General features: G+C 63.2%; 1 protein-coding gene across 1 annotated transcript in view; it reads right to left on the bottom strand.

Annotated features, from left to right (window-relative positions):
* Window positions 1-590: 590 nt before the first annotated feature.
* Window positions 591-15,370, bottom strand: part of RAB11FIP3 (RAB11 family interacting protein 3) — a 60,198-nt gene continuing 45,418 nt past the window's right edge. Inside the window, exons 6-14 of the mRNA XM_014482787.2 lie at window positions 11,531-11,566; window positions 8,472-8,565; window positions 7,580-7,683; window positions 4,918-5,058; window positions 2,907-2,988; window positions 2,341-2,478; window positions 2,110-2,265; window positions 1,899-2,039; window positions 591-1,806 (exon numbers count right to left, since the gene is read on the bottom strand). Of these exons, the coding sequence (XP_014338273.2) occupies window positions 1,693-1,806; window positions 1,899-2,039; window positions 2,110-2,265; window positions 2,341-2,478; window positions 2,907-2,988; window positions 4,918-5,058; window positions 7,580-7,683; window positions 8,472-8,565; window positions 11,531-11,566 (1,006 nt within the window). The 3' untranslated portion in view covers window positions 591-1,692. The remainder of the gene's footprint in view (window positions 1,807-1,898; window positions 2,040-2,109; window positions 2,266-2,340; window positions 2,479-2,906; window positions 2,989-4,917; window positions 5,059-7,579; window positions 7,684-8,471; window positions 8,566-11,530; window positions 11,567-15,370) is intronic.

Genomic DNA, 15,370 nt, shown 5'->3' on the forward strand with positions numbered 1-15,370 from the left:
TTGGCCACTCACCCTTAGAACCACCCGGGCCCTCCTGCCCTGGCCCCCCTGCCAAGCCTTCCCCCACAGTCTCACAGGGCCTGTGCCTTTCCAGTGTCTTCCTTTGGGTTCTCTGTGCCTGCCCCTCCTGGAGCCCTCTTTACCCATGATTACACGCCCCATGGGTCCTGCCCAGCTGGCCTTTGGCACCATGTCAGCAGCCAGGCCACACTCAAGGCCCATGTCCTACCATGAACACAGCCCTGAGGCCCCAGTGTATCGCCCTGGCCCAGGAGGTGCCCTGGATGGGCTCCCCTGGGGGCCCAGTCTGGTGGGGCAATCCCGCACACTGCCTCTGGGAGGGGCTGGCCAGACCAGGCCTCCTGCTGCCCAGCTCAGAGGACGCTGCGGGCAGCCTCTGGCCAGCCCCCCAGCACGGCCTCTCACTGCTGTTGGGGCCCCTGGGTGCTCACATCCCGTGTCATCCAGGCTGCTGGCGCGTGGCAGGGAGCTCTTTCTTGGGGTGAAAACAGGGTGAGCGTGCAGGTCAGTGCCCAGCGCCTGCGAGGAAGGCTCGGGCAGCTCAAGTTCACAGAAACAGACCCAGGCTGTGTGGTGCGGCATGGCAGGGCGGGGAGCAGAGTTCCAGTGTTTATTGTACATATATATATATTTCATGTGTATACACAGATAGTTTTCTCTCTTGGAAGTATTAAAAAATTGATCAACCTTCAATCTATAAAAAATACCTACTCTACATGATAGAAAAATCTCTCCTCCAAGTTTACACTGATTTACACCCAAGGCTTTCCCCCAGAATGTACAATACGAGGCAACATCTTAAACCTTAGTGTAGAAGGTGGGCCACGCAGAGGGTGGAAGGACACAGGGCCACACACATGCTCACACGCTCGCACGCACACACACTCCCTCACGCACATGCTCGCACCAGCAGGGCCCCCACCCCGCCCCCTCCAGGAGGCTCCTGGCCACACTCAGGCCCTGGGGCAGGCCCGCAGCCCCGGGGGGTGATGCTGCTGCTCCTTGAAGGGGCCCCCAAGCCACCAGGAAGGCCCTGACCTGTGGACATGGGGGCCAGCCCTGCCTGGCCTCCTGCAAAGCGCTCCTGGCAGAGGGACCACGACCCCTGAAGACCTCTGACTCCCAGAGGAAGCTGGCTCCAGACGTGCGGACTCCTGGGGGCAGTGGACATTCGCACGGGGAAGAGGGCCTGCCCCCCAGAGTCAGTGACCTCCACTGGGGGCTCTCACATCATAGGATTAGTGCACGGCCCTGTAACCCGAAGGCCCCCGGGCTTCACACTGGACCAAGGGGCCCCTTCCAGTTGGGTGCCGGCTCAAACAGCCCAAGAAAGCTGGGGGCACGGCAGCGCCTGGTGGGACCCTGACAGCACTGTCCTCGCCTGCCTATCCTCCCCCCACGTCCAGCGCCAGAGTTCTGGGGCTTATGTGCCATCCAGGGGCAGCGCAGGCCTGGATGGCACCGGGCAGGGCACCTGGTGGCCACGGGGAGCAGCACCCCAGGGGGACCCGTTTCCCTTCCTCCCCGACCGGGCGGGAAGCGCGGGAGGTCTGAGGGGCACGCCCAGCCTGAGGCTGTCCTGGAGCCCCTCCGTCCGGCCCCGCCCCGGCTCAGCTGTGTCCTCCCGCTGGGCGAAGGAGACCCCGCGTGCTGGGTGGAGACTTCCTGCGGCTACTTGACCTCCAGGATGGACGGGTTGGTCTCCATGATGGCCACGATGATCCTGTCGATGTAGTCTTGCAGCCGGAAGTTGATCTCCTCCTGCTTCTGGATGGCGTCCATGAGCTGGGGGGGTAGTGGGGCACGGGGTTGGTGCCTGGCACCTGGACTGCCGACGCCTGTGGGCCGTGTGGGGCACATGGGGGCGGGGCCGTTACCTCATCTCGGGAGACTGAGCTGATCTCCGCGGCCAGAGACTCCGAGAAGGCCGTGGAGAAGAGGCTCCTGGCGCCCTGGATGCTCAGGTTGATGATCTGCCCGTTGAGCTCGTCGTTCTGCTCCTTCAGGCTGCGGTTGTCCTGGGGGACACGGGGCGTCACTCCTGGGTGCACGGGACAGGCCCTCCCGCCGGGTGCGGCCCCAGCGCACCTGCTTGAGCCTGCGGACCTCCTGCTCCAGCTCGCTCTCCCGCGTGCGGCTGTGGTATTCCTGCAGACCCGCACTGCTGCTGCGGCCCCTCCGCTGCTCAGCCTCCAACTTGAAGAGCTGCAGGTGTTCCAGCTGCTTGCGGAGGTCCTCGATCAGCTGCGGGGGATTGGGCTCAGCCAGGCCGCAGGGCCTCTGGGCGGTCTCCGCACCCTTGGGGCGGCCCCTGCTCACCTCCTGGGTGGCCTCCTTGTCCCTCTGGAACTGGTGCCTCTCGTGGCTCAGCCGGTCCCCCAGCTTCCGCCTGTTCTCCTGCTCGTCGCTGAGCCGCACGGACAGCTCCTCAATCTCATCTAGCAGCTTCTGCTTCTCCTGTAAGAAAGAAGGTTGCCGTGGACACGCCCGTATGCCGTGGTCCCTCACAGCTCCCCCAGGCCCAGGTACTGTTTCTGTTGAGGGAGATGGGACCCACACAGGAGCAGGGACTGAACCCAAGTGCTCCCAGGTGTCCTCAGGGCACACAGTGGCCCAGCTGAAGTCAGTCCATCAAGGACAGCATCCTGGATCAAATCAGGGGTTAATCTAAGCGTAACTTTCCAGGCCCAAGGACCCTGAGAAGCCAGGCAGGGCCGCTCACCTTTTGGCAAAGGGAGGGCCAGGCCCCACCTGTCCTGGCTCTCAGCCCAGGGCCCCCATGTCACTGCCAACCAGGTGGCTCCCTCAACTTGGAGACCCTGTCTCAGGTCCCGGCGGCCCGCAGGTACCCCAGGAGGAGCGCGGGGAGCCGGCGGGCAGCTCACCTCCTCCAGGCGCTCAATGTTGGCCTTCAGGCAGGGCGTGCAGGACCTCAGCTCGCTGTTCTCCTCATCCAGCTGCTGCAGCCTGGGCACAAGAACTAGGCTGGGACCCGCAGAGCTGTCCCCGACCCCACACGCGCCCACACAGAGGCCAGAGCTCCTCACAAGCCAGGATGGCATCTACACCTCAGGTGTGGGGACGCCTCACGTTTACAGAAAAGCTGTCACCACGGAGCAAGTCCCTGGACCCTGAGCCCCTAGCGGCTTCTCGAGGCATTTTCAAGTCCTCGTGGCATCCGTCACACAGCGGAAACACGGGCGACCAAGCCAACGGCCTCGACCCAGCCTCCCCCAGGCGCCCCTTCCCGTCGGGTCCCTGCACCGCGACGCCATCACAGCTCCTCTGTCCCCTCGGGGCTGCAGCATCTCTAGGCTTCCTCGCTCTTCATGACCTTGTTCTGAGCAGGCCTGGCCCTGTGTTTGGTGGACTCCCCTCAGGCTGGGCCCGTCTGGGGTCCTCTGGAGACTGGACAGGCTGTGGGTCTGGGGAGAGCCCCACAGAGAGGGGTTCCCTTCGCATCCCGCGTGACGCTGACCTGGACCACTGGGTGGTCTGTCTGCCAGGTGTCTCCTTGGTCAGGTTCTGCTTTTCCCATCTGTCCTCTGTCTTCTAGTCACGGGCCCCGTCCAGGCTCCAGGGACGCCCAAAGGGGCTTCTCCACGTGTTGTTTGGGCTCCTCATTGGCTCAGGCTCTGGCAGAGGCTCCTGCTCTGCCCCAGCTCTGCCCACCTGGAACCCGTGATGCACCGCATGGCTGTGCTCCAGTGCCTCCCCGCTTCTGCTGGTTTTTCTCTGGCCCAACCACATGCCCGCCCTTCTCCCAGGAGCCCTGGTTCCTTCCCTCATGCCCCTGAACCCCCAGGGCTACAGGTCCAGGCACAAGGAGCTGCTGACTGAGGTGCATAGGGCAGGCAGTGACCCGAGTGCCGTCTTGCTCCGAGGGCCTCTTGAGGCCCCATCCACCTTTAGCCCCAGCTGCTGCCTGTTTGACCAGCAGGATGGCCCGCCCATGGCACCCACAGGCCAGTGCACAGGGCCCCACGGAGAGGCTCTCCTGAAGTCCGCTGACCCCACTGTCCCGAGGTCCAGCAAGAAGGCTGTCCCAGGTGCTGGCGCAGCTGGCCTGCCCCCTGGAGGCCTCTGTCCAGGGAGACCCCAGCACAGCTCTGCGTGCAGCCCCTCCTGCCGCCCACCACTGTGAAAATGTGTCCAAATGTATCTTCCAGCTTTAAGAGCTGGACATAAACACATGCTTAAGGGCCTGGAGTCATGAATCCCTGCTGCCTGCTGAAGGCTGAGGGTGGGGCCATTCAGTCACAAAGATGGTGACTGCAGGAGGACGGCAGGAACCCTCGTCAGGGACCCCACAGCTGACCAGCAGCCTGTGGGCATTTAGGTTCTCTGCCAGTTTTGAGATGCACGTGTCAGCATGTGTGGACACCGCAGACTAAGTTCCTGGTCCCCTCCTGTGCCTTTGTGGGCATGTGCGTGGAGCCTGCTCCCCTTTCCTGACTGTTTAAGGCTCATGCCTTCAGGGGAGCCCAGGGTAATGTTCTCAGGTTGCCTTAAAGAAAGATGGTGACTTTGATTTGGTTGGTGTAACGTCCTCACGAGAAAGATTAGAGGAGGTGACATCCAGGTGGTGTCCATCTTTGATCCCGATAATCATGGCCTTCAGTACAGTCTTACAGTTCACTTCACAGAGGTTTTCCCACTGTTCCTACAGTCAACTTTGTTCCTAGGTGTCATGCCCTGGGGTGGAGGGCTGTGCGCTGACCGGGCAGCTCTCTCTCTTCCTCATCGCTGTCCGCCTGGCCCGCTGGTCCCATCTCCCCTCCCCGACCTGCCCACCCCCTTCCGCACCCCACCTCCCCTCCCCCTTCCTCCATCGCCCCCTCCCCCTCCATCCCATCCCCATCTTCCCCTCTCCCTATCCCCCTCCCCTCCCCACACCTGGCCTGCAGGTTCTCAATCTCGATGCTCTTCTCCCGTTCCATCTTGCACAGGAGCTCCTTCTGCTTGCGGGTCTCCTCCAGGACCATCTCGCAGGCTCTCAGCTCCTGCTCCTTGAGCTGCTCCTCCAGAGCGTTGGCTCTGCCGGCAGAGGGGGAGAGACTGTCCTGAGACACTGCGCCCGGACCTGGAGAGTGGCCCTGCCCCCAGGAGGGACAGGCAGGCACAGAGGATCCCCCACGGCCACAGCTCTCATCAAGGGCGGTTCTGAAGCAGGAGATGTGTCCCCCAAAGGAGGCTCCACCCCATACTGAGGGTGCCTGGGCTTCAGACCCCGGCACAGTCCTGACAGCAGGGACAGTCCCCATTGTTCTCGGGGGCCCTCACCCCCGCCCCAGCCTACACCCACAGTAGCCGCCAGCTTGCTGGGTGTCAGTGTGAGACCCTCTCGGGACAAGCCCACCATGTGCTTGGCCCTGGGCACCTCGTCCTGCTACTCCAGACTAGGGACGTGGTTTACAGACTGCCCCCCACAAGGTCAGATGCGAAGGCAGGTGTCGCAAGAACTCAGAGACAGGTGGAATGTCCACACAGAGACCCCGACCCTGGTATCTTCCCAGACCACCACGCCTACTTGCAGGAGACCTCCCAGAGATGGGCTCCCGGGCTCGGCTGGGCTGGCGTGCCCCAGCGGCCCTGCACACGGGGCTTCTCATCTGCCTTTTGGCGCCTGCGCCTGAGAGTACACAGTAGGCCGAAGACCACGAGACACCACTGGAAAGCGCTCATACAAAACGTCCAGAGCAGACAGGAAAAACGACCCAGGGGAGACACACATTTTGTGGGAGACAGTCCAACTGTCACCCTCAGAGGCCAGAGACACCACATCCATGAAACAGCAGCTGTCACGGGAGCGACGTACAACAGAGGTAGCCCTTAGCAATTAAAACTCCAACCCAACACAATTCTGAATTCAAAAGAGGAACTGAAAGAAACAAAAAATCATCATACAGCAAGAAAGAACGAGAAAGAGAACAGGAAAGGAAAGGAGAACGGTTCAGAAGGTCTAACACCTGACTAACAGAAGTGCAGACTGACTACTGACCTTGGGAGAAAACGGGAGAAACCATACAGAGAAACAATCCCAAGAATGATCCTCCTGAAGCTGAAGGAGCCGCTTTCCAGATTTAAGGGCTAGAACCTCCTGCCCCTGGCTCAGGAGACGACACGAGGCCCTCCCAGCACCCAGGGAAGGAGCAGGACCCACAGAGCCGTGACCCCAGTGGTGCCAGGGCCCCGCTCACAGATGGACAGATAGCAGCGGAGCAGGCTGCCCAGGGCCGGCTCCCAGCGGAATCCCAGACTCAGCCACCCATCGGTGGTGGGGAGTGCCGGGGGCGGGGGAGCGCGGGCACAAAGCCTTTTTCAGACACGTGAGGCCTTAGGGAGCCAGGCTCCTATGCCTTGAGCAGGGCCTCTGCTTAGAAACCAAGTGGGCGAAGACGTGGAATCTGGAGAATAAGAAACCAGACATGGGGGACACAGGTGGAACTTGTCATATGCAGGAAAAAAGGCCATGGGGGTCACAGACTGGGAACCGCAAGCAGCCCCAGGAGTGCGGGCCAAGGGGACTCAGGCAAAACCAGGAAGAGCAGCCCAGCAGCTGGACATGGCAGGCCTGGGGCTGGCAGGCAGGGCAGGGCAGGGCGGGCTTTTCACCAGTGTGTGGGTGACTGCTAAACGCCCATCAGGCCAGAAGGCCCGCCCGTCATCTGAGAGAGCTGTCTGGCCGCCCTCGCACTCTCCCTGGCAGCCCCCACCCAGGGCCCAGCACTGTCTCTGAACCCTGAGTCTCAGTCTCCTAGTCCAGGGGGGTCTCAGACCTGATGCAATCCTGCATCAGGACAGGTTCCTGGAATGGGGGCACATGCCAGATGCCCCCAGATGGGAAGCCCAGCTAGGTGTTCTGACGGCACAGTGTGGCCCCGGCTGCTCTTGAGGGGCCCTCCGTTGCCCTTTCCTCGGGGAGAGCCTTGCTCACCCCACCAGTACCCAGAGAGCCAGCCCTCAGCAGCTGGATGGGGGGCAGCGCCTAGAGAACCTGAGGTGGATCACACCCTGTAGGCTGCAACAGATCTGCATCCTGTGCTCACCTGTGTCCCTGCCCTCACCTATGTGCTCTGTGCCCACCTGTGTCCCTGCCTTCACTTGTGCACCTACCCTCACCTGTGTGCCGTGCTCACCTGTGTCCCTGCCCTCACCTGTGCACACCTGTGTGCCCTGTGCTCACCTGTGTCCCTGCCCTCACCTGTGCACACCTGTGTGCCCTGTGCTCCTGTGTCCCTGCCCTCACCTGTGCACACCTGTGTGCCCTGTGCTCACCTGTGTCCCTGCCCTCACCTGTGCACACCTGTGTGCCCTGTGCTCACCTGTGTCCCTGCCCTCACCTGTGCACACCTGTGTGCCCTGTGCTCCTGTGTCCCTGCTCTCACCTGTGCACACCTGTGTGCCCTGTGCTCACCTGTGTCCCTGCCCTCATCTGTGCACACTGATGTGCCCTGTACTCACCTGTGTCCCTGCCCTCACCTACGCTCACCTGTGTACACCTGTGTGCTGTGCCCTCACCTGCATGCCCTGTGCTCACCTGTGTCCCTGCCCTCACCTGTGCACCAGCTGGAGGTTCTCCTGCCGCAGCCGGCTGTGCTGCTCCCCGTTGGCAGCTGTGTCCTTTTCCAGTTCCGACACCCGCTTCTCCAGGAAGACGACCTGGGGAGTGAGATGGTGGCTTGAGAACAAGGGGCTGGGAGAGTGCGTGCCCCAAGCAGACGGTCCTGGAGGCCACACCCAGCAGGCTGGAGAGCCGTGAGCACCAGTGAGGGCAGGGTGCACACGGCGCCCTCAGGCCTCAAAGGGTGAGGCCTCAAGGGTGGGCAAGGCACTGCTCTGCAGGGCAGTGCGTGCACAGAAAGGCCTAGGGTTGGTGGTGCCCACCTCATGGAGCCAGGCACACTCAGTAGGTGTTGAGAAGTGTAATGACCAGACCACAAGACTGGAGAGTGGGGAAGGCTCGGCAGAGCTGAGATGCTGCAGAGAGCAGGTCCAGGAGGAGGGTGGACAGGGAGGTGGGTGGATGGGGAGGAGGAGGGTGGACAGGGAGGTGGGGGGGGGGGGGAGGAAGGTGGACAAGGAGGCGGGGAGGAGACAGGGCTGTGCCGTCACCCAGCCCCTGCATGGCCCGGAGCCCTGAGCCTCGTGACCTCGGCCAGAGGGAGGCTGCCCCTCCCCTAGGAACCTCTCCTGAGCAGCAGATTCCACCCACGGCTTGGCTCTGGGCCCTGGCTCTGGGATCGCTGCAGCCATCCCCCCAGCACCTCTCCATGAACAGGTGTCCCTTTCCTGTTCACCCGAGGCTGCCGACCCTGATGGCACCCACCAGAGACCAGCAGGGCTATTGGGGGTCTGCTCAGCCCCCACAATGCTAGCCCCTCCTCCCACCACGCTCAGCACACCTCGCCCAACACACCCGCCAGCCCTGCCACCAGTCCAGGGCCCACCTTGTCAGCGATGTCCTCGTCCATGCCCTCCACGGGACCCGGGGGAGAGTCCTGCAGGGCCTCCATGGTCAGGGCCCCTGACTGCTGCAGGTGCCTGTGGAGGAGAAACGACAGGCCCGTCCAGAGGTCCTTCAGTGGGGCAAGGAGAGCAGAAAAGGGGAGCGACCACGGAGCCGGGCCTGTGCACATGAGCAAGCCCGGGACCGTGCAGAGGCAGAGCCCAGGGGCAGCAGGCAGGTCTCTACCGGAGGGCCTTCCGGCAGGACGCCACAACCAAGGGCCGGGCAAGCGGAGGCCTCACGGGCCCGGGCTCCTCCTCTGCCAGCTCCTGGGCCGGGTACTTTGTACTTGGGCAATAAAACAGGACGTCACCCCTCTCGGCAATATGAAATATTCTCATGTCCCCCAAGCCGGTGAAACATGCTCAGGGTCGACTGCGGGCAGACCGGGCCTTCGGCGCCCTCTCCGTGCCTGACTTGCAGGCCCACCACTGGGGGCAGCCACGGGGCCCAGGCGCGGGGCTCCAGCGGCCGAGCAGGCCCGCGGCCCTGATGCACATGAGAGACTCAGCGCGGTGTCACCCCGAGGAGGCCGGGCACCCCCACTGTGCCCGGGCACGGGCTCACGCAGGCGGTCACGCAGCTAAGGCCACAGCACGGAGAGCCCGTTCAGGAAAACGCTGTTAGAAAGTGCGCTCTATCAAACATATGAAGGAAGCTCTATCTGCTTTTCAGTACTGACCAAGCTTCTACGTTCTTTTCATCTTTTTCAAGAAACATTCTCAGGGGAACAAAAAAGAAGGGCATCTTCATGCCCAGGGGCCTCGAGCCCGACGGTGCCCTGGGGGGCATATTGGCGCCATGCTGTGGATTTCACTGACCCTGCAGGGCCGGGAGGACGGCATCAGCTCCCACTGAACCGCTCCATGTCCGCGTCCACAGCGGGATCCGAACATGAGCTCCTGGCCCAAGGCCCATCCCGAGGAGGGGCCGCGCCTGGGCCAACACCCGACCCTGACCTCAGACCAGGGGCTGACTCCGGCTTGGGGGTGTGTGGCTGAGTGCGGAGCCATCTCAGTAAGGCCAAGGGTCCTCGTGTGGGGGTGTGGGAGGATGGGTGTGAGCCCATCCTCACTGAGGAGGCCCAGCAGAAGGGACCCGGTGCCCGATCCACCCAAAGGAGGTAGGTCAGGTCGAGTCCTAGACACGACCGGACCCCAGAGCCGCCTGCACGAGGGGACCACAGCCAGGTAGAGAGAAGCGACAGCAGGCATGCTGAGCTTCCTCAGGAGGCCGGGGGCAGTTATAGAGGCAGCAGACTAAAATTGCACGCATATGTGTGTGTGCGCGCACACAGCAAACTACACACACCCACAGGCCGGGCTTTCTCACACAAGGGCACTCGTGAGGGAGGGTCAGTCCTCAGAGCAGCACCACAGGCCAGCCTCGGGCGTGGCCCAGGGCCCAGGCGCCCGGGCCTGATGTGGGGCTGGGAGGACGGGACTCGGGCGGCATGTCCCGCCCGCTGCACGTGTTTGGGTGAAAGGCAGGGTGAGCGCTGCAAGGTGGCCCCCACCCATCCCCCCCACCCCCCCGAGCCCTTAGCCCTCAGAGTCACAGGGAAAGGAAAACAAGCAATTCATAGCCTCAGGGACAGACGGTGGGAAAGCACGCGGCACCAAAGACCAGACATTCAGGGACCACACGCTGGAGGAGAGGCCCTCCAGCGCCCAAGGGGCCACAGAGAGGAGCGCAGTGGAGGGCCAGCCCCCAGCAAGCACATGACTGGGGACCAGGGCATCCCAACGGGCTGCACCCGACCTGTGACCTGCCCGAAGGCAGCCGCAAGCCAGTTGACAGAGGTGCACGGGCCCTAGCACACGCTGGCCCGGGGCCCCACTGGCTGTGAGCCGGAAGCCTCCAGTAGGAGGCAACGCTCAGAGAGGGGCAGGCGGGAGCGCAGGGCAGAGGCCGCCAGCAGGCACTCTGGGGGCGGGGGGCAGGGGACATCGCAGATCGATGCCCCAGAGAGGCCGGCAGTCAGCAGGAGCCTCCAGACTTGGGCCTGGCCTTCCACTCCGCCAGCCTAATTCACCTGGAAAGGGGTGCAAAGACTCCCCAAAGATGCCTGAGCATCAGGGAAGGGGAGCGCTCCTAGGAGCTCCCAGAAGGGAGACATGGTCACCAAGAGACCCAGAGAGCACTGTGCCGGACCCTCTGCAGCAGCGCTGGGGCTAGCGCCTCAAGAGCAGTGCCTTCCGAGCCGCAAAAGGGAAGCCACTTCTGATGTGAAGTCTGCACCAAGCCAGACCACAGGGGCGAGGCACCTGGCGAGGGTGAACCGCCTATTTTCTGGGCAACCCCTTCTCAAGAAGCTACAGGAAGACATGCTGGACAGAAAACAGAGATTAAAAAGGGAAGAAAGGTCCGAGGGTGAGACAAGCTGACATCCAAGAGAGACACACAGCCCGCATGGCACGGGCGCGCAGGGCCGGGGCTCCGGGGCCGTCCAGGCAGGAGATGACACAAACAAAAAACGTCATGGCAATCACTGTCTCTGGGAGAAGCAACATGTTTTTGGGAAAGGACATCCAGTGACCACATTGCAAGCCTCCCCATGGAGAAGGCTGGCCCCGGACACGCCTAGCAGAGGGGGGAGTGTCCACACGCCCCCAGACCTCAGTGCAGCTCCAAGACCGAAGAGCGAAGGGACAGTCCCGATGCACGTTGTTCACACACTCATCCACCTCGCCGGGGGGAGACGGCAGGGCAGGAGGGGTACAGCCCTTGAAGGAGGCGGACCCAGACCCGGGCTGCGGCTTTGGGGGCCCCCTGACCCTGCCCAGCCCTCAGGTGGGCTTTCCCTCGACCCAACTGGAGGGAGGCGAGAGCTCCCACCAGAGACCCCCGGCCACACACCCGGGTCCCCGTCCACCGCTGGAGTGAGTCTTTATAGCCCACCCTTCAAGTCATTTTCAACTCCAAACCATGAGAAGTGACTTTCAAAAGTTTTCTTGAAAAAGCGCCGTGAGCAGGGATACGTTTCAGGAGGGGTCCTACCTTGCCACCTTCTTGCTGGACAGCCGCTTCGCTGGACTGCAGGATGAAAACAAACAGGAAAGTGGGGTCAGGGGACAGACAGGGAGGACGAGAGGAAGCAGGAAGTGCTGGCGGGGCGGACGGGGTGGGGGCGCGCCACAGGCATGCACACCCGCGCCCCCGGCCGCACCATGCAGGAAAGGCTGGCTCCCGGCTCAGCAGAAACTCAGGGACACAGGGACAACCTCAGGGCCTGGCGAGGCCACCATGCATCACATGCTCCTAGCCGGCACAGAAGTCTAAGATAGAGTCACCGCCGGACCGTTAGGGCGGGACCCAGAAGGGGCCACGCGGGGTCTGAGCCATCAGCCGGTGGCACATCCCCGGTGCTGCGGGGCCGCGCTGTGCTCCTGAGGCCCGGCTGCCAGAGGCCCGCATGCACAGGAGGTTCTGCCGTGGGTTTCGCTCCAGCGCAGGCACTGCGTACCCTCAGCCCTGGCCGCCTGGAAACCCAGAAAGCGTTCCTGCACCATCCAGGGCAGGCACGCCAGCTCCAGGGCGCCCGCTTCATGGGACCGTCTGCAGTGGCAGAAGGGCCAGCTGACCGCACCTCTAGCCTCTGGTGTCCTAGGTTCCACTTCCCAGTTTACCTGCTAAACCATTGCTGGGGCCTGAGGAGGCACCAGCCACCTCTCAGAGAACAGCGGGGTCTGGGAAGGGACGTGCCCCCAGCCCAAGCCTGTGACACTGCAGCAGCACAGGGACCCAAGACGGGGCCTGCTTCCCGGGGCCTATCTGCATGAGCCGCGCTGTGGTGGAACTCAGGCCCTGATGGCCAGCCCCTGGCAGGTCCGTGGTGGAGCTGCTCTGGTGAGAGACCCCCACTTGCCAGCAACAGCATTCCTCCAGGGGGAGATGTCCAGTGAGTCTGGAAGGTGTGGCCCCGGGCTGGGTGGCCCTCCTCCCTGCCCTCCTCTCCTCCGCCAACCCCTGGCCCCATGAGAACTGGTCACTCTTTATCACACTTCCCATTCAGCTTACTGTGTGGTCCCCTCTCCTGACTGACGAAGTGTCAGCTCAGGACAGACCGCTGTCCAGCTGACTCCTCCCCCCGGGCCCACAGCACCTACACCTCTGGGGAAAGCCGACTCCCCATTGTCACGCAATGAACTATTTCACAGAGGCGCCAGGAACATGGCAAGTACGTGTGTTCTGAGGGTTGGGAGGTAGAAATCACGCCTGTTGTCAAACCTGTTGGACACTGGACTGAGTCACCTTTCACAACTACCAGCTCCGCTCACCCTGAGACAGTTCTGTGGACGCCGAGGGCAAGCCTCTCCTGGAGCAGGTATGAGGGGAACTTCCCATCTGACATCTGTGTCCCGATCGTAACGAAGGCTTTGATGGCATGTTAACCCTCTCATCAGCGCCTTTCTTAGGGGACAGGTGGCTGAAATGGACGTGAGACCCCTTAGATTTGCTGGCTGGATGCAGTCACACCCCAGTCTAGTCTTGGCCCCACAAAGCCTCACAGAAGTGACCGTGGCTGCCCTGCAGCAGGCCCTCAACGTGGAAAAGACCACCTCCGTGTCAAGAGACTTCAAGAGCGGGAGAACTAAGATGCGCGTATGTCCTCAAGTTCACTCTCAAACACAGAGACGGCAGGGCCCAGCTCGGGAAGTAAAATGACCTCCCCAGCCTAGCGGGCGGCCCACCCAAGGCGTGTGTGGAGCACTGGGCTGAACATGAGGGGTAGAGGGGGCCGGCGGGTCTCTGAGCCCCCTTGTCCCCTGAAGCCCCTCAATGGGCACCTACAATTCCTCCTCAGTGCTGCCGGGGCCCAGGCTCCCTGTGAAGCTGCCCACCAGCCCTGTCCCTCACTTGACTGGGCGCTGGCTGGACCCGGCTGAGTGGGGCAGGAGGATGCACACAGTGGGCTGTTGTCAAGGGTCCACCAGGCCGGCTGAGGGGCCAATGGCAGGCCCGGGAGACGTGGACACGTGGTACCACCGCCGGTCAAGGCCCCCTCCTCCAGGAAGTCCCCTGGAAGTCCGAAGCACAACAGCACCAGGTGGTCCCGCACCTCCTCTGCGGGGCGGGGCTGTGGGGTGTGTGGCATGAGGGCTCGTCGCTCCGTGCAACAAGCTAGAGCGCCAACCTGCCTAACGGACACGTTGACGCACGCCAACTGCCCAAGCTGTTTCCTGCAACTGGAGGCTGTGAGGAGCCAGGGGCCGCCCCCGGGACTCCAACTTGGGGGTGGGCGGCGTCAGGCGGAGAGGGGAGCAGATGAGGAGGGGGACGGGCGAGGAGTAGCACATGCACATGGGCGGCAGAGCCCCTGGGGCACCTGGCAGAGTGCCGACCCCGAGAGCCACTCCCATCTGCACCCAGACCTAGGTCCCTTCAGGTTTCCCGATGCTGCTGCTGTGCCTCCACTGAAAACGTCTTTTGGTGAAATGCAAAGAGCATGTCCTCCTAAGAACAGGCTCTCCTCCATGCGCTGGCGGTCCGCAGGCAGGGCAGGGCGGGGGACTGGGTGGTGGCATGCACGTGGGGCAGCAGGCCGGACGAGCACATGCAGGGCCGGGTGGAGGTGAGGCTGCGGCCCGCAGGCCCGCTGGCCCACTTGAGGGAGCCCCCGGCACTCAGGCGGCACCTGGCCAGGGCGGCGGGCGCTGCGGGCCGGCGGGCTCTCCCGCGCCCGGGACAGACAGCAGGCCAGGCACCGCGGGTTACCTATTCTTCTCGAGGTCGTTCAGGCGAGCAGAGAGGTCCTCCAGGCGGTTGATCTGCCTGTGGCACTGGCTGCAGTAAAACTCAAAGGCCTCGTCAGTGAGGATGCTGTGCAGCTTGGTGCTGAGTGGGTCGGCGCTGGAGGGGCGAGAGGTGCGTCTTCAGGAGGGGCCGGACCAGGGCTGGGCAGGGTGCCGGCAGGAGACCTCTGCTCACGGTGCAGAGGCCCTCGCCCCACCTCTGGGACTGCGCCGCCTGCCGTGCGGCGGCTGGAGCACTTCCTCGTCAGGCGCTCAGGACGCGGGCGAGCCTGGCAGCTTTGCGGAGAAGCCAGCATCGTGACACCCGCATCCTCCACCCGAAATGTGTCTGTGTGAGTGCGGAGCACGCAGCCAGCGCCTCACTTCCCGCCCTGTGGCCATGGCAGTGACTGTCTAGGGAGTGCCACAGCCAGGGCTACGGGAAGGACGTCCTCTAAAAACTCAGAATCGTTACTGTCCCAGGAACTAACCACAGGGGCCTTCAGGGCAACGGGAAGTGCGGCCACGAGGACCCCAGGCTACTGAAGCACAGACGGCACCCTGCAGACGAAGCCGAGGACGCGGGCGGGCACGGAACCAGTGGAGGCACGTGCGCGGGGGCCTCGGCCGGGCCCTCGGGCCATGCCAGCAGAGTGCACCCCTCTCAGCACATCCAAGTCCACAACCGCCACTGTGGGCACAGGTGGAGAACCCCAGAACCAGGAGCAGGGGGACAGGGGGCTGACGGGGGCAGGCACGGGGGTGGGCGCTTCCTCCAGGCCTCCTGCTGCCCGGAGAGGAAGCAGAGCTGGGAGGAGCCCGCCCGTGAGCCCAGGGCTGGCCCGCCAGATGCCACAGCTCAGTGTATCCAAGGCCGAACCTCGCCGTCTGGGGACGCCAGGTCATTATAGGAAATGAATCCTGACAGCCGTCTGTGATGCAAACACCTCTCTCAGAGGCTGGTCAAAAGACACCAGCATCCAGCTACAAGAGGAGCACAGTCTGAAGACACGCGGGAAAACACGGAGAAACAGAAAACTCCGAGAGGAGGCCGGCCTCGGAGCTACTGCAGCCTCATCTGCGGCCGGTCGCAGTAAAAGGAATC

This window comes from Bos mutus, chromosome 25 (genome assembly GCF_027580195.1).
Source record: "Bos mutus isolate GX-2022 chromosome 25, NWIPB_WYAK_1.1, whole genome shotgun sequence".
Taxonomy (NCBI): Eukaryota; Metazoa; Chordata; class Mammalia; order Artiodactyla; family Bovidae; genus Bos; species Bos mutus.